The 19632-nt window shown below is 41.4% G+C and overlaps 1 protein-coding gene across 1 annotated transcript; it reads right to left on the reverse strand.

The window, feature by feature from the left end:
* Positions 1-2950: 2950 nt before the first annotated feature.
* Positions 2951-17911, reverse strand: LOC129103100 (polypyrimidine tract-binding protein 1-like). The gene is given in 17 exon segments (XM_054613374.1): positions 2951-5943; positions 6171-6248; positions 6544-6760; positions 7015-7107; positions 8199-8232; positions 9677-9834; positions 10040-10120; positions 10706-10886; positions 11083-11193; positions 11914-12084; positions 12319-12395; positions 12398-12464; positions 12907-13079; positions 13244-13304; positions 16878-16908; positions 17032-17085; positions 17832-17911. Coding segments are annotated over 17 exon segments (1728 nt in total). The 5' UTR covers positions 17840-17911; the 3' UTR covers positions 2951-5810.
* Positions 17912-19632: the final 1721 nt, after the last annotated feature.

Below are 19632 nucleotides of genomic sequence, written 5' to 3' on the forward strand. Positions count from 1 at the left end.
ATTTCATTTCTAGCGTGTCGATAACTCGGGGCAGAATGAGCTCCAGTGAGGATCAATCCACTCTCGGCAAGATGGGAATTGATTGCAAGAAAATGAGTTGCAACAAGTCAATTTGCATTCTTTAAAAAAAAATTAAAAAAAATAATGAAAAAGGAATCACCATGTTAGCAGACTGGAGTCAGAGAGGAGGACACACTCTGTCCAACCTTTCACAATCCAAACAGTCCCCCTTTTTAATCATTTCAAACTGAACCTTTCTGCGGCTCCAACCTTCACATCTCATTGTGCCTCTCTCTGGTTGGATTCTTTTATGCAAAGTGTCCTACTTTTGCTTTTGCCCTGCCCTGCCTGCAAAGTAATGCCTATAATTTGGGCTGCATGAATTCAGGCAGGGAGAGAACCCATGCACCCCCCCCTATAACCCAAATACAGCTGCATGTTGTCCGCCTCTGTGGATGAATAATTCAACATCTGTCTGAGGCGTGCATATGTAAACAGGTGGATCGTCTGGGTTTTTTTTTTTTTTTTTTTTTAAATGGTGGAGCCACTGTAGACGAAAAAGACATCCTTCACCTAAGATTCAGGCGTTTATTCTCCTCTGCTGTGTCACCCTGAAAGAGAGTATAACTTTCACATAAACTGTGCAGGCTACACAGCATTGGGTTTATTGAGATACAAAGGCTTCTTAAGTGATCCTAAATGTGAAAGGAATGTGGGTCAGAGAAGCCAGTGTAAGGAGACATGCCTCCTTAAAAGGGTGTTAAATCCTGGAACGTATAGGCGGTTAAGTCTGTGATTGCTCTGCAGTTTAACTCTGCTCAAGAGGGAAATAAATTATAGACACATGAAATATCTCCCAGCTCCAGATCTTAAAACATAAAAAAAAAGAGAAGAAAAAAAACAAACATGAATGTATGTGTTTTCAAGCTGTTGACTAACAAAGCAGCCATTTACACTACTTTCAAGTCTCACACATCCAGATTTGTTTTCCCCTCAGTGACTAACTGGCTTTTGTGAGGATTGAACATGTCACAAATGATATACAGGACGCTCTCTTGAACCACTTGGCCCCCCCCGCCCCATTCAGTCCCCAACGGCCTCGCAATTTGTGTGTGGCCCTGGCGTTTGCCAGTATTTGCTTGATTAGAGGCTGCGGTACTAATGTAAATAAACGTTGCCAGATGTGGAAAAGACCCCTGACCCACATGGTTTCATTTAGTCTCGCGCACACGACGCTGGATGAAGCCAGCATCAACCCGAGGGGTCTGGATATCGGCAAACAACATGGAGAGGTGGTGGGGTACGGTAACATGCGCCACACGCTGGACTAGTTAAAAGTGGAAATGGAGTGACATGTTGCAACATAACTCATACAGTTGGGCCTCTTTCTTCGGCGTTGAATCACTTTTTTGGAAAATAAACGTGTGCCCTCACTGTACATATAAAATGCTTGCCAGTTTCAGCTACTAAAATGTGCCTCAACAGATAAAATATGTATTAAAGTATACATATTTTGTGTGCCAGTGACTTCTGGTGTTTTTTGATAATCCCAAAACATCACAAATCCATGTTTGGATCATTTTACTTTGAGTTACCCTTCCACCCAATTATGCAATCTCTTTGCATTTCAGTATATTCCAAAGAGGATTCTGTGCCGACTGCTCACTGCTCTAAATTACTCTTGGTGCAGAGTGAAAATACTGTGATGCTGCAAGTAAACAAGGGTTTTGAGGTATCAAAAAGCAGCATCAAAGCGTCAAGCTGCTGCCATGGAGTTCCCTGACTAGTCGGGATTCACTGAAGATTTAAAAAATAAAAGAATAAATGTACCTGAAGATATCTTAGAAGTGATTGTTTTATTACCTCAAAGGCTAACATTCAAATAAATGATCTGCTCATGCTTTTTTTTTGCATCCTTAAACCTGCTGTTGAGATTTCTGTCATCTTGGTAACACTCAGCAAGTATGAGACTGGTATCTGGCTTTTTTTTTCTATGACCTTCAAGCATGTTTCCTTATGTAAAGTAATGAGAATAGAGGGCGTCTCCGCTGTGGAATTCACACCAAGTTGGACGCATTATATTTAAGACCACACTCCACAAACTGATGAGATTACACAACAAAATCCAGCTCCTCTCAGCCGTAAATACAGACACCAGGGGACTCAATTCTCCTCTCATTTGTCCCCCTCTCAAAAGGCAGGAAGATCTCAGGTTAATCCTCTCTGCCACTCTGTAGGGAAGTCCAAGGAGAGAGGAAAAAAAAAAAGCAGGTATAATGCCATGAAAAGCCCAGACAGGCACTTGAGATTAAGCCACTAACTATTGACATTGTGTGAGTGGCAGGTAAAGTCACCTCAGCTCAAACAGCCTTGGATTAGCAGCAGAGAGCAAGACCTCCCCCTAGTGGTTCAGAGAGAGTATAACTAGTGTGTCATTGAGATTTCTCTCCTTCAATTCCCTGAGGAACTTGGTGCTAAACATGTCAGACATGTCTGATAGCCATGCTTGTATTTTTATCTTAATTATTCCTCTTATGAGACACAGCGATTTAGTTGCCACAGCAACCTGGCTCATCTCCTTGGAGTCAGACGGACCTGGTAAACTGAAAAGGTCATAACAGAGCGTAGGATGATGGGGGATTATTCGGCATAATCGAGCATAGCAAGTAACCAGCTTTACCCCGGCAGCATGGTAGCAGGTTCAGTGAGGGATTGTCATGAATAGAGCTGAGCCCAGATGAGCAGTCTGTCAAGTTTCAGATGGGATGAGTACAAAGTTGGAAATGTAAAAAAAAAACAAATAAATAAAAGATTAAATAACCCACCGGTAGTAAACAGGAAAATGTTACAAAGTGTTAACTGATACGGAGCAGCAGCAGCTCCACAGGACAGAGAGGAAGAGACAGAAACCAAATGAGGCCAGATGAAAGAAGGAACAAACTAAAGATTTATTGAAGGCAGCAGAAGATGCAAGAGACAAGAACAGAATGGCAAAGGTGGGAGGGGGGGAGGGGGAGGAGCGGGGCACATACAGAGACACTTCTGTGTTCAGATAGGTTTAATGTCTTTGTGTTACAAAAGTTTTTTTTTTTTTCTGTTTTTACAGCTCCGCAGAGCTCAATAGGTCTGTATTGTTTTATCAAAATATACATGTTTTGAACGTAAAGTGGATATCATCCAAATGATTGTGGTACAAAAACATGAATATATACAACCATCAATCCCGCTTCATACAATAACCCCGACCCGCCCCCATATAAAAGAGGAGAAACATAAAAGCTTTTAACAAAAAAAAAAAGAAAAGGCATATATAAATCTTCTACACCATCAACATCACAGCTAGGACTGTGGTTCAATTAAGTATCCTTTCTAAAGCAAACTACCAAAGTAGGCTCTTTGTAATGTCAATCCAACAAAATGGGATACAATGTACAGTATAGACTGATACCCAAACGTATTGTAACTTCATGTGACATTTGTCCAGGGCATTTGAGTAATGAAGAAAAAAAAGAAAAAAAGAAAAAAAAGGTAAACTGAAGCCTTGTGAACTTGTGGAAATCAAAACGTAGAAATCACAACACTACAAAACAGCAGGGGGTAGAAGATACTTTGGTCCTTAACAGCAATAACAGCCTGTAGCTACATGAAGCTTCGTTAAACCATGCATAATAATCTTTTACAAAAATAGAGACAGAGTGAATCTGTATCTGGTCCAAAACTACAGTGGTCGAGTCTGTGGAAACGGGTGCTTGAGGCACGCAGGAATGTGACGACGTTTTAAGACTTCAGCGTGACGGTGCCAACTTTGGACCTATCGTTGAGGAAAAGTGCACTAAGGAACCTGGCTGTGGCGTAAGTGGACACAGACAGGAATGGGCGAGGACTATCCCACCCTGGAATCCTGTTATCCTGAATTTAAGAAAGAAAATATATATATACTGGGTTTAAGGATTTTTTTTTAGTTTTTTTTTTTTAGACACAATCCAAGACTGTTGTTACTTTCAGTTGATCAATGACTCCCAAGCTGCTCTCTCACAGGTAGGATCACCTGAAGGTTATGGGATAAAGGCAACTTTGCGGACCGGGAAAGATAAAACACCTGAACGAGAGGTAAACAAAGTCAACTGACCAGGCCAGACGAAAAAAATGTTTCAGCCTCAGATTAAAAACTCAAGGCACTGTGATAATGATCAAACCCAGCCCCTACATATAGGTATCAGATAAGCTTAGCAGTGATACACATGTAAATACTAACATTAAAAAGAAAAGATAAATGAATATATAGGTGTCCACATATAGATGAACATAATATGGTTAAATGACGCCCCCGAACACCGTTGTCCCTCCTGAGGAAGGACGACATGAAGGTGAATGGGGACGGTAAGACAGGAACGCTGGCTACAGCTCACAAGTCCTGCCACAAAACAACACCTAACAGAGCTACATCACCTAGCAAGGATATTAGGCAACTAACTGACATACATTCATAGATTCTACATACTTATAATGGGGATATGCATACAAATCACTAGAAATACAATTGTGTGTTTTTTTTTAGAAGAAACTGAAATTTGAATGAGACACTTTCTCCTCCCCCAATGTGAACAATGCTGGTACATACCACAAGGCATGAAAAAAGGCATTTTTGTGAGCCACGTCTTTTTTCCAAATAAAGCCAGAGCGATGCTTAAGGCAATCTGGTTGGGGCAAAAGTAAGGCACAAGACTGTAGATACAGATATGGAAAGAAAAAAAACAAAACACATCCTTATCGAATGACTCCAGATAGTGGTATGGATCCCCCGAAGCAAAACAGACGGGTAGTTACAAGATAAAATCAAAATGGATACTGGGATATTAAATTGTTTGGTGGTCTTTGTAGCCAAAACAAAATCCTTTTGTATCGAACCGTTTCTGACTGGCCAAACAGGGTCAAAGTGGCATTTTGAAAAACAAGGCACACACACACATAGATATATCCACACGACTATCACAATAAAAGGAATGCTGAAGTGTGTCTTGTGTGGATTGGATTCATCCACATGAGCATCTGTGGTGGAGGGTGTCTTTTTTTTTTTTTCTTTTTAAGCGATTTGGTCTAAAGTGACAGTTCATCAGCTGCCTCTACTTCACCTCCAATATATAACATGTTTGATTGCAGAATGTTGCCCCCTTCTCAGGACCCCGGTTAAACAACTAAAATGATGGAACAAATTAATTTTATGGTTTGGGTACCAAGAACCGGTCCTGAACTGGAAACAGAAACGTGCTTTGATTCTATTGACCGATTCCTGAGCCAAGTTTGGACTCGTTTACATTGTCTGTCACACTTGAACCAATGCATGTGGACAGTGTTTACACCATTACATGCCGGACCTACCGCTTACAAGTGTAACTTAGCTTCCCAAAAGGGAGGAGTGATACAGGAAAATGTAATCACTAAGTGGAACTGTAACATACTGCATCATGGTAGAAGAATGCAGGGTTTTAGAGGTCCACGGTCAAAACCAGAATGCCCCAAAATCAGCTAATGTTAGCAAAACTAACTCTAGACAAACAGGTGTGTGGCAAGACAAAATATTCATATTGGTTTATGTTTTAATTTAGTTAGATTTTTAACTATTTCTTGTAACACATGACAAAAATTGGAACCAGGAATCGGAAGCACTGTTGATTAAATGTGAAACCCAAACCTATTAACGAGGGGAATGATTAAGAACGGTGAAGGGAGCAACATTCTACAAAGAACCGCAGCCATCACTATGTTATGGTGGCCACTTCCTCTGAAGGATTTGGAGGGAGGAACAGCACTCAGATGGTGGACTTTGAGAAGGACACTCGAAGGTGGTGGTTCTCTCCCAGATCATGATTGTGGAACTCAATGAGAGACTCGATTGCCTCCTCGACTGAGCCCATCTGGATCAGGGCCATCTTGCGGTCTTTTCTGTTGAACAAAAGAGGGAACAATGTTTTCTTTCAAGTGTCAACATGAAGCCAACTTTTGTGAGGGTTGCTTGCCATTTGCTACGTTATGACTGATATGTCTCTGTGCTTTACAAGGCATCTTATTCAGACTTTAAACAATAAATAGAAGATAGAAAGAGAAGAAGTCAAACACCCATAAGGACAAAACCATTCAAGAAAATGAAGAGCGACAGGACTGAGACTTACTGAAAGAACTTGAAGGCCTTGACTGTGGCTCCTGAGCTGGCAAAAAGCCTCCTGAGGTCATCCTCCACCACAGCAGGCCTGAAAGCAGAGAGAAAAACATGATTTACATAAAGCTATTATGTGGGTTTACATTCCCTTTACGTATTTGCATTTCTTTGTTTATTTACTGTTATTGTGAAACAAGAGGGCTGATTAAGTCTAAAAAGGCACCTCTAGAGTAGCACGTTCAGAAAATACTGTCCCAACTACTTAATCCCGAGCTCTAAATATAGTAAAGAATGAGTCAGGACTACAAAGGAAAAAGCTTACGGCACAAAAGCTGCTGGGGAGAGAGTGGGAATGAAAATGAGGCTCTTGCGGCAGCTGAACTCACGGTATGTTGGAGAGGTGGAGCGTTGCCGAGGGTGGGAAGATGTTGGAGTAATTTTTGGAGCCGGGCTTCTTGAAGCGGTGCAGCGGTGAGTTGCTGTAGTCCTTGGTGAGACCCTGGTCCTCGTGGCCTTCTCTGGGCAGCTGCACGGTGGTGTGTTTCGATGATGTCACACGCATGGCCCTGCCATGAAGACGCTGACCGTTCAGGTGGCTCATAGCTGAGAAACATTAATGGGATTAACAATTCATTTCTAGCCGTACCTTCCTTGATTAAGCATCACATTTCTGAAAATAGTTTTTTTAAACTTATGAATGATAAAACAAGTTAGCTATTAGAAAAGAAAACCTGACCTGTTTGTTCAAAAAGTTCTAAACAATGTATGGTATGATTATGAGGGAAATACACAAGATGAAAGAAAATGATACATCTGAAGAAAACAAATGGTGATTTGCAGGGCTGGAGTGTAGCTACCTAGCTGAGCCTGTGTGCTATCAGACATCTGGATCAGAGCATTCTCCTTTTTATTAAACAGGATCTTCACTCTCATGACATCGCCGTATACACCTAGGGAGGAAGAGGAAGGGGTCACCATACTGCAACAAAGAACACGGCCTTAACAGGAGCTACATGGCCAATCACAGCAACAAAAACAGTTTAAACCATCACATCGGGGACATTAATATTCATACTGCTACTAAATGAACACCGTCTGATTAATAAATCATTGTCAGGCTATTCTACTAATTTTCTGTTCAATTCTGCATGGGATCTTTAGAACTAATCCTACGTAAACCCTCTTAGATTACAATTACACAGATGCCGACAGCTAAAATGGTTATGCTTGAGAAGAGCGAGGTGGTGATTCAAAGGCGAAAATCAAAGAGTAGTAAAATGAGGTTTGGTTGATTTGACTGCTATACAGTGAAGAAAACGTTGATTACTTGACCAACTTGAGGGCTTAATAGAGACGCATGCAGGAATAAACTAAACATGCACATACCTACATGAGAGTAACAAACTGTAGAGGTATAATATGGCGACATAATCTGAAGGATATGTCAACTCACAAATCACTAAAAAGCAGCAGCATTTCATCTTTGTATAGACTATTGCTAAGTGACTGAAGGCAACCGTGGAAAAATCTATTTAGCAAAAATGGTAGTCGCTGAAATTTCATGGGTTAAGATTGGACCGTACAGAACCAAATAAAGTGTCGACTTTTATCCTCTTCCTGAGGGCAATACTTGAGAATTTAGATTGGCTTCCTGCCTCATTCCAAAACAAAATCATCCCCACATTTGTATCTAGTTCGGCAATGTTTCTATTAAGGGGCTGTGCTCTTTGAAGATAAAAAAAACCCCCAAAATGTTTGTTGCCCATGGACAGTAAACCACTGCTTCTAAAAATGAAATGCTGCAGCTTTGTGTGGCGTTTTCACCTTACTTTCCTCACACAAACCCACAACAACCAAAAAAAACAGGTCATACAAACCCCCAAAACAAACAGACACCCCCACCCTTCATAGCCCTGTAGCCTGATGACGAGCCATCAGTGGTTAAAAAAACAAAACAAAGCCAACAACATGAGACAAGACATGCCCACCTTGCCAGGTAACAGTAGTAATAAAAAAAGGAGATGAAAGGATGATAACGTACCGAAAAGAATAAAGAGGCAGTGTGGCGTAACGCTCTTTAGAGACAGCAGGGGGAGCAGCGGGGCAGGGGGCCAAAGGGGGATAAGGGAACAGGGGACAGGGGAAAAGAGACGGAGCGGAGTGGAGGACAGTGGAGTGGAGTCGGGACATGTCCGCAGGCCACAGGCAGCGAGGTCCACAGGAAGGCCACAGTACCATGGAGGAAGGAGAGGCATGAGGGACGAAGAGAATGAGGAGAGGACAAGAGGAGAGGATTCAAACAGCATGAGGAGGAGGACGAGAAAAGAGATGGGGATGAGGTGTTGGAGGAAAGAGAGAAGACAGTGGATAGGCAGATGATGTCAAAATCGTGTGTGATCAATGAGGTGTCGATGTTGTGTTTTTGTGTTGAGTTTTCAATTTGTGGGTGGTGAAATTGGGCATGATGGATTGTGGAGGGATGGGTGGGTGGAAGGAGGAGTGGTTGTAGTAGTAATAGAGGAGTGGCAGAGGGGAGGAGGAGGAGGACAGAGGGAACAATTGGTTGTGGGGCGTGCAGTCAGTTGGCAAGAGTTGAGGTGAGAGGGGGGGGGGGGGTTTAAAACAAAGAGGGAGAGGGGGGACAGAGAGAGAGGAGAGGGAGAAAAAAGGAAGTAAAAAAACAAGGTCAGTATACACAAAGAAATGTAGTGCTTCAGACAGTAGAACTGGCTAAATTAAAATGCACTGTCACTATGGGAACACTAGGAGAAAAAGAAGAGAAAAAAAGATTAACAATGAAATACAGAAAAAGGCAGAGACAATATGTACTTTTAATTACAGGCTATGTTTGTTTAGATTATTTACAGTTATACTAGAATAAAACAGTCAAATCTGAAAGTCAATTTTAATTATCGTGTTACTAACTACCAGCTGATCTTGGAATTAGCATGCTAAACGTAATGACTACATAACTACAGTAAATGTAATGAGTGTGACAGACTACCAATACATTTTACACACTATATGAAAATATGACCTAAATCAAGGACATGGTGCATTTCTTTACAAATTACAAGGAAAAAAGTAATATTGTCTCTCCAACAACTTAAGAATGATTTCAACTAATGGACAAAAAATGAAGATATGAAATGGTAGGTTTTAAAAAAAAGAAGTTAGTGTTTTGAATAAACTTAAAATTCACAGTGAGCAAAGTGGCAGGTCAGAAATGCAGCAGGTTTGGTCAAACACAGAGAGGTCCTGAAAGAGAAGAGGTTTCACTCCATGACCCCTTTTCATTAAAAAAAACAAAAACAAAAAAAAAAAACTGTGGTTTGGGTACTCCAACTAGTCTGATCACAGGGAGGTGGTGGGAAATCGGGGGCCAAACAATGGAGGGCTTGTACTTGGATCCAGGTCCATGAACCATAGTGTAAACAAAATTTAACATTTTAACGTTTCTCATCACTGCACTGATTGAGGCAGAATGTAGAACTGTTTAAGCCTAGTGAGTGTACTGACCTCAGGGTTCAGGTTGCTGACCAACAACACATGGTGTCCACCAGAGGCAGTGAGCCCTGACAGGCCAAACCGGCTAGCGGCTGCTGCGGCAGCGGCCATGCTACCATGGCTCACACCGAGGGACGCCAGGGCACCGGGCATACCGGGCATTGACAACCCTAAAAAGGAACAAAATATTAATTTCATTGTTATGAAGTTCACTAATTTTTGCTGCTCTCTACACACTTATCTGGTAAGGAGATGATACTAGGAAATATATCCAGTATGTTAGCATCAAGACCAATTACACACCATTATGTAGCAGGCTAATATTTGGATAAGACCTACAGTGTAGCAGGGTTAAATAAAAGTTTGTGTACTGACCTTGTGCCTGCTGGATGGCAAAGGCTTGGGGGAAGCCATGAGCTCCACCATAAGGAGAGGCTGAGATTAAGCCCGGAGCAGCTGGGACAAGAAGGAACAAAAAATAGAACAAAAATAAGAACCATCACTTCTTCCAGGTTGCCCCCCAGGGTTCTTCAGGTTAAATTTAAGACTTTTAAAAGACCTTTTTAATACCACTTAAAAGTCTCTGCTCCCTTGGCCCCAATATGTTCACCCAGGTTTGTTGCTAAAATGGCACTTGTTTGTCACCTCTAACATAAGCTTGTTAGAAGAAAGGAAAGGCATTTTGTTTTCTTTCCTGACAACTGACTGATACACGCCAGAGCTCACCCACACTCCACGGTCAAGAGTGTAAAGCAATAAACGGACGTAAAAAAAAGATATATGTATCGTCGTATAATGTCCAAGTCACTCCAAACAAGAGTAAATTGTATGCATGTATCATATGTCAAACATTTCATACATTTGACAGTTATCTATGATGTTACCGTATTCATTAAATACTACAAAAGGACAGGGGAAAAAGTAAGACCGTTTTAATCAAAAAGCAATATTTCTTAAAGCCATATTTTGAGAATATGAAACTCAATACTTTCATAAAGACCAATAAGGTACCTTGTTCTTCAAATCATAGCCCAATCTTACCAAATGCAGCAGCGGCCATGGTCTGATGGTCGAGGGAGGCCTGTGAATCTGCAGTGGGGAGGTCTGGACGGGTGTAATCCCTACTCTTGTCGTTGTTGTACTTGACATTGAGGCTGGTGAGCTTGGAGAAGCTGATTCTCAGGGTACAGCAGGCATTGTAGATGTTCTGTCCATCCAGAGACTGAGACAGAAATGTGAGATTTAGACTTAAGATAACTGATGTGTTTTACACTGGTGATTATGAATACAGTTTCATGTTGGATTAATCGGTCCCACAATGTTTTCACTGAACTGTATCTAAACCCTACTGCAAAAGTGGTGGTAAAAACAGGAGACTGAAACATCATGACAAAGAGCTTTAGTTGTACCGGTCTTACCAGTTTAGCGTGCTGAGCTGTCAAGCCATCGGCATACTGGATCAGTGCCTGGAATTGGTTGTTCTTGGTGAAAGTGATGATCTTCAGCACAGTGCCGAATTTAGAGAAAATCTGGAGGGGGAGACGGCATGATTAGGGGAGAAATCACAGCAGACGTTTTCATCGAAACTGTACTGGATGATTAACAAATGGAATACATTGGCATATATGTATATATATTTTTTTTTTTTTAAATTATTATTATTATTATTTTTTTTTTTAAACAAGAGTCCGACTACCACATTTGCATTGAATTTTGCTGCAAATGTAATAAATGTAGAGAATGTGAAAATGTATCAGTAACATAAATTTAAAGGCAAATGCGAAAAAATAATTATCAAAATATAAAAAGGTAGGTCTGCTTAAGTTATTGCAGTTGTTAAAAATACAATTTACAGTTACTTAAATTTTCATGATCATTATTACTATTAAAACAACACTGATAAGTGAAGCCCGTTACCCTGGAAAAAAAACAACTGTTGTGTTTTCGTTACATTTGAATGAGCCATTTATATCTACATACGGAGCACATCCTCTTTGATTTTGCATTGTTTATACAGTAGGCCAGAACAGACAAACTGCCTCTAGATAGGGTCGCGTTATTGCAAAGGCCACTGTAGTTCTCCTACATGCTTGACAAACATTGCTTGCAATCTGCAACCTCACTGCTAGAGGCTGCCAAATCCTACACACTGGCCCTTTAAGATTAAAAAAGGTACTGACAAGCCAATAATATATAAGAAACAATTAGGTAACTGTAGTTGCTCTAACAAATACAAAATCAGTCTGTACCTGGTGAAGTACATCCAGGGTGACTGGGTAGAAGAGGTTTTCCACTATGACTCTGAGCACAGGGCTTTGGGACCCGGCTCCTCCCATGCTAGCTACATCTGCTGGAATGGCCATGCTTCCCATCCCACCACCATGCAGAGCATTGACTGCCTGCAGAGCTGCCTGGGCACGCTAAGAGAAAAAGAAAGAGGCATTTCTTAGCATGGATGGAGAAAAGTATGCAGTTATAAATGAATGAGTGATTGTAGGTGATACGGTTTTGATAAGGAAGGAAAATAAATGTACATTTTCTGCATTTAGACAACACCACACCTCTTAATATCTAGCAATGACTACAACAGTAATGAATGTCTAAAATCCAAACTATGTCTAAAATCAAGTGTGTGTCAGATTGCAATCTCTTACCACTTGGTTGGGGGAGTTGTCGGTCTTGAGCTCCTTATGAGTGGAGTATTGCATGTAAATGGGGTTGTTCCTGATGAGGGGGTGACGGAGGAGTAGTAGCTCACCATCGCCTGTGCACACTCCTCACTGGTCATTTCTAAGAATGCCTGCAGGGGAAGACCAGATAAACGCATTTAATTTGATTGTTGCGTCACATATAAAAAAGGTGTCATACTATGGCAATGTTTATTAAGCGTTCTAAATAGTCAGTTCTGTTATCAACCTTATAATGAGCAATTCACTGCCATCACCTTCCTACTTAGCCACATCTCATTTGACATCTTTATTGGATTTGACACATCAGGTAATGGAAAACAGGAGATAAAGAAGACACTCTAAATGGATTTAATGACTTCATCCAAAAATCTCCTAGAATTTTCATTCTACCCACTAAACCACGAGGATGTGACAAAAGGTTCATTGTCAAAATGTCCAGGTCAGGACAGAAGGCTAGAAAGCCCTCTGGTCACAGAGGCCTAAAGAGAATTTTCAGCCAGAAGGGCAAGTCACACAGGTTTGGTGAGAACACCTGCATATATCAGTCCTTACCTGGTTTTTCCCTTTCAGCATCAGCAAATTGGTGACCTTCCCAAAGGGCAGTCCCAGGCCAATAACTTCAGCCTCATTTATGTCGTTGGGCAGCTTGCGTACATGGACCACACGTGACGGAACACCAGGACTGCGGACGTCACCTTTGAATTTTTTGCTGTCGTTGCCATTGGCTGCAAGAAAAAAAAAAAAACAGAAGCAGATACAATCAGGGAGGGAACAGAGGGCTCTGGTTCTTCTTGAATAATGGATTGATCGTCATGGCAACACCAACCAACACAAACGAGGAGCACTTCAATAAAAAGGGATTCACTCCTCCATGGCAACCCCCCCTTACCTGAGTTCATGATATAGGGCCCGTTGGATATGCAGGAAGAAAAGAGTTCGTCAGATCCCCTCTGCAGAAAGAGAGAAAACAATGGTTCGCTTCAGTGCATTCACCAATGAGGGCACGGCATAGCAGGTGGAGAGCACAGCTCTCATATTACTGAGCCATTGTGTGACAAAGCAGGAAGTAATCTGATAACCAAAAGAGGATTGAGCAATGCCGCTTGAGAAGAACCCCACCTCTCTCCCTAGAAGGATTAAATGACCTGGCTTGTCAGCAAGGATATTTGACTTCTCATCATCATGTCTTTCTGTACTGTTTTATACTGTTCCAACAGTAATTCCTAGTTTCAAACCTTGGCCACAGTAAAAATAGGCCATTATTTCTGACCTTGGGGCAATGTGCCAAATTATTAATATATAAATGCCAATCACTCTCAGAGAAAACGCTACTATTCAACCTGAAACATAGAAGTCAGCAGTAACATCTTAGCTTGACAGCAGCTGTCAGTCAGTACAGCCCATCTTCTCATAATTCAGTAGTAGGAGGAAGAAGCATAACACACCAAAGCCCTCTGGATCGGAAGACAAGACAGGGATACTCCCAGCCCACACTAGATTACTGTCTGCTGAAACAGCCTTTTCTGTCCCCTCTTTCTCTCTCTAGCAGATATAAAGTGCTGTTTCAGTGCTGTTCTCATGGTTGTGTGCGAGTTTGTGGTTGTGTGAGATGAAGTACAGCAGTCACAAGAAGTGGCTCAGCAGCCTAAGCTCCACAACACTCTACAATGAGTGTCCTGTTCCAGCTGAGACTAGGGGCATTGTTATACGGCAGCACACACACATATGGAGCCCCCAAGGACTCTCTGGGAGTTGAAGTGTCCCGGAGCGCTTTTACAACAACCAGTCATGCAGGTTTGCTAGCATTCTACTCCACCTTGTGTATCTTGGCCTTTAATTATTCAAGGGGGTGGGGGTTTACAGTCAGGCTGCAAAGTCTACTCAAGGAATAAGGTGATCTGAGAGAGATACGGTGGTGCCTCTGAAGACTTTTAACAGGTGGTGTAGGGTACAGAGTTAGTTGCCACAAGAGCACAACACTGTATGGAGTCGAATAAACTACCCTTTGACTTCCAGATGGTTGGGCTGAGTCGCTCACTCTCACTCTTACTCTTGAGGCCCACACAGACGGGCTCTGCTATCTAAAGTCATCAACTTAGAGCAACAGGAGACATTCCTATGGCTATTTGACTGGGGTTTCAGGATCAGGGGCCTCCTACTTTGGCAAATATTCAACTCTATACATAAATGGAATGCATACACGGCAGGCAAAAACTGAGCTAAGATTACAAAAAGGTGCAAAGTCTTTGTCAAGACAATTGAAAAAAGAAAAAGAAAATTGGAGTGACCAATAAACCAATTCAACTCACCTAATGGTAAAAATAAGAATGCCAAATGACAAGTGCTGTGTTCTTGTCGGTGGGAGGAAAATGTAAAAAACATTTTTTGCTTGATAAATGGGCCAGGGCCAGATGCAATCTGTGAGAAATGAAGGAAGTGGCTGCCGCCTGACTCTACGCTTGTGGGCGGGCAATGTCACATTGTCAGTCAGCAGACTAACACCAAACAGGAAGAGCAGCAGTATCAGGCCTGCTTCCAGGGTTTGGCTAAAACTTCCTCTTGGGGACTGATTGTTACTGTTCCATGGCAGGACTCCCCCCCCCCCCCATACTTCCTCATTCTAAAAATAACCACAGAGCTAAGGCAGTGTGAAGAGCAGAGCAGAAACATCAAGTCATATCTAAGACAGGGGACTGTGTAACAAATGAATGAAGAATAAAACGGTAGCTTTTGGAGGGAGTGTGGCAGAGCAGCACAGAGTTAATTTACAAAGCTAAGAAAAAAAGAGCATATAAACGTTTTTTTAAAAAGTCTACTCTACAGTGCCAAACCCATTTTCCCAACAAAAATCCAGTAAATGCGTATCGGCATGTTCACATCCTTTGTTTCCACGGGATGTTGACAGCATAATAGTAACCTTCAGTTAGGAGACGATGAAATATTACTGGCCCACATGCTGAAACTGATGAGCAGCTTCCCGTCACTAACAATGGCTGTGGCCTACTTTTATATAATTTTTTTTTTAAAAAAGGGAACATGGGCTGGAGGCAGTTTTCCTGCGCTGTACACCACATCACACCTGGTTTGACCTGCATCAAAAAGGATGAAGAAAATAACATGGGCTCTTAAAGCATTTGGGGACCTTAGTTTGGACTCTGTTCTGGGGGGTTGGTAAATGGTAATCTCTCAGGAAGAAGACAAAGAGTAGGAGCACAGGTACAGACATGTTTGTTCACTGTGATCAGCCTTTTCCTGTGTGTGTTGGGGGGGGAGCAATGCCTCACCAGGGGACCGGAGGGGGGAGATTGGAATGCGACCGCGGAATGCCAGACACTCTGCCCAGACGGATTAATTACAGATTCCAGCAAGTCAGTGCACCATAACTCAGCATTACCATTACCACAGAACACCAAATCCAGGAAAGAAAAAAAAAAGTTAAAGAGTTAAAAGAGACTAACTAATCAGGACCCATTAAATGGTGAATTGTTAAAATGTATAAAAACACGCCCAACTGAAATGAATAGAGGGGCTGGGGTGCGTCCCTGTTACAGGCATGTGCATCAGAGTGCTTGTTTAAACAGCACAAAGACCTTTGGCCTGGACGATGAAGACAGTTGAGACAGGATGGTTACAGCCCTAAGTTGAGTTCAATCACTCCTCCTACACATATCTGCCCGAGGCACTGTTGCCAAGGATTACTACTTAGGCAGGCATTTTTATTGGGTATGCAAGTTAACAACCGGCACGTTGCCAAAAACAACTGTGCTCCTCGTTCAACAAGTTTGCACACACAAACATTCACAAATGGGGGCTGCTTTTCCAGTGACATACGCTAACGACATCACTGTAAAGTGTAAGAACAGATGCTTGCAAAAAGATCAACACTAGACAATACTAAGATGATTTGTTTTACTGGTGTTTGTTGAATAGTCTTGTGCTAAAAAACAGGTTGAAAAAATAGTAAGCGTCAGGGCGGGATTTGGTTGCTTTCTTAACATTCCAGTAAGGCCAACATGCCATTAAGGAACACACACAATAAACATCAGGAAGTTTCATTTCCCCGCAGCCGCACAACCCAACAGAAACAGGAAAAGAAAGCCTCACATCATATAAATCTATTGTAATTGAATTATCAAACATCCCGTGACCACAGTCTTGAGAGTTGCTGAAACCTATATGTGCACACTGTTGCATATCATAAATTGTTGAACAGGAGAGCCAGTCTGCAGCTGAAAACTCATTACACATGAGAAATGGCTTTGGACAGCGGTTCTGTAATTATAGAGGAAGCTCTCGCAAACCGACAGACTATGCGTTTCAAGTCCCCAGTGTCTGGCGCAGTTATTTTCCATTTTCACTGACTTGTAAGTGCATTAAAAAACAAAACAAAAAGCAAAAAAAGACCAATCCAGGTTTGTTTAAACATATCCACACAAACATCTTAACATGTGAACAGTGAAATAAGAGAAAGTGAAAAGAGAAAAAAACAGAGCTGCACAAAGAACATTTAAAACATTGCCTACCTTTGTGCCAACTGATATGTCATGGACACTTCTGTGAAAGAGAAAGAAACGTCATTATGATGCATGAAATCTGAGACAATTATCCATAATACATCATGGGATCTTATTGAACAACAACAACAGTCTGCCAGTGCAATAATACACAAATACTTACTCAATTTCAGGGACGTAGCCGGTTCCCAGAGGGTACAATTCAGCGTCTAGGCGGCTGTTGTGGATGGGAAGAAAGAAAAAAAGAGTGGAAACTTAGTAATGCTCAAAACACACACACATCACATATCACATATACGTCGACGGAGTTCAGCTCAACACCGTAAGTCGTGCAGACTGTCGAATCCAGCAGATGAAAAGTGTGAAAACACGCTGGATTGAACCAACACGTGTTTGTTTATCCTACCCTGCTTCACACAACACGGCAGAGAAGCATCTGAGTCTATCGACGCGAAAGGTTCAGGCCAGACATCTTCAACATGGCCCTGGCTCTCCGCACACAGATGAATGCGGAAATGAGACACGTTGCTTTAGCTCGCGCTCGAGCTCCCGTGGAACCAAGTTACCAAGGTAGTTAGCCGACGCGGTGTGCGTTAGCAGGCGGCGGAGAGAGCGCAGAATACGGCTTAAAAAACACACCGTATCCACGCCACACGTACAGAGGAGTAGCATCTGACTGGGTTTAGTTTAATGCATACACAAATATTTACACATGTCCGTTCAAACGGGTCACATGACTAACGTTTTAGCAGCTAAGTTAGCTAGTTAGCTAACGCGGCTAACTGTTGCATGTTTTGATGAAAAAAAAAAAAGCTTGTTTCAAAAACTTTCCCGGTTTTCACGGTTAATCGAGAGCAACCGTGATTATAATATGCTAATACACAACATATATATATGGACATGGTTTACAAGGCGGTGTGTTTGAGAAATAATAGTCTAAAATGTGGTTGTTTTTTCACTTACCCGTCCATTGCACAAGAAAAAAACTGCAGGTCTGAAGCGAAGGTAGGGCGGCAGACTTGCTTGATTTTCTTACAAAATGGCTGAACACACGGAGGCGAGCGCTGATTGGTCCAGCCACTTTCAAGAGACAGAAAGGGGCGGGGCCACGCGGCTGCTTGAGCTGTGATTGGTCAAGACGGCTATCATTTTGTAAAAGAAAAAAAAAAGAAAGAAAAGAAGGCCGCGGCAATTTTCCAGAACATCATATGTAGTGGCCAGGTTGTGTTTCAGTGAGATGTGTATGTATATAGAGTGGTTATTTGTGATGGTGAAATGTACTAAATAATTAAAAAAAGGCAAGCATGTGGAGTTTTTCTTAAAGATGGGATTCGCACTCTCATAGTGTATTATGATTATACAGCACATGCAGCATAAACACACCTTCAAAAGATCAATACCAAGGAGGAGGTTTTTTTTTTTTTTTTTTTTTTTTTGTGGCGCATTTAAATGAGCACCATTGTGGTGTCCGGATTAAAAGAGCTTTTCCTTTGCCTAAATTAAAGTACCAATTCAAGAATACTCAATCATAAGTAAAAGTCATAGCCTTGACTCAGTAAAAGGTAAAAGTACATAATCAGCTAAATGATCATGGAGTACTATTAAAAAAGGAGGCTACTCATGCAGACAGATGGCCCCATGTGAGTGCTGTGTATTTTAGTATTTAATAAGTAATATGCATTCATATGTAAGTAGAATTAGAAACTGTATTGATAAATTGGGACAAATCCTTGTTTTATATAGTATTAGGTAGATTAATCTAAAATGGATCCTATCTAAATAAAATGCTCATATGTTTTCTATATAAAATCATCTGGAAAGTAGGCTTACATCTAGATGTCAAATAAATGTGGTGGACAAAAAGTACAATATTGGCCTTTGAAATGTAGTAGAGTTTAAATTGCATAAAGAAGATATGTCCCTACGTTATATACTTCAATGTTGAATTCAAAGTACTTGTTCTTGTAAATGTTCTTAGTTTAGTTTATTTCCCCACTTTAAAGATGAGTAAATGTACTCAAGATTAGAGTTAAACTAATGTTTGTATACTGGTTAACCTTCATCCCACACTGGTCATCAAGTATTGGGAGAATTACGAATCCAGTCACATAGTTATTATGACCAAAACTTTGTGGAGCCATTTAAATTCACTGGGGGGGGTTTGAAGTATTCACAATCAAGGCACAATGGGCTGCAGTTTATCACCACTCAGTGTAATGTGTGAACAACACTACTGGTTTTGGTGGGGCACAACACAATCAAGATGGTAATTGCGCTGATACTGTCTGTCAGCACAAGGATCTGATCAGGAAAGAATCCTGTTTTCAAATGGAAAAAGTGCTGGGGTGACAACAAACGAAAGAGACAACTATACGAATACAATACAGCGTAGAAACCAGAAGGTCAGCAACATAACCAGCTAAATTAAAGTATGTGTGCACCCACCAGAGACATATGCAGACTGGTATCATCAGAAGGAAGCACAACAGAAGTCAGAGGCTTGAAATGAAGAATAAGAAAAATAATAATGTATTATTTTTTGGGAAAGTTGGTGAAAGAACTGAATGTGTCTTAAAATATAAAGTTGAGAAGTAACAGAAACTCATAAAAAGTTGCTAACCACAGTGGTGCAAAGTGTCAACTTGTCACAGTTGGTGGTGTGTGTGAATACGATATGTGTGTACAGAAACTTTTTCCTGGAAAATAAGAACAACTGGTGCTGAAACACTGTTGCACCACCAAGAACTCCATGTTGATTTCACTG

This window comes from Anoplopoma fimbria, chromosome 15, assembly GCF_027596085.1.
Source record: "Anoplopoma fimbria isolate UVic2021 breed Golden Eagle Sablefish chromosome 15, Afim_UVic_2022, whole genome shotgun sequence".
Classification (NCBI taxonomy): Eukaryota; Metazoa; Chordata; class Actinopteri; order Perciformes; family Anoplopomatidae; genus Anoplopoma; species Anoplopoma fimbria.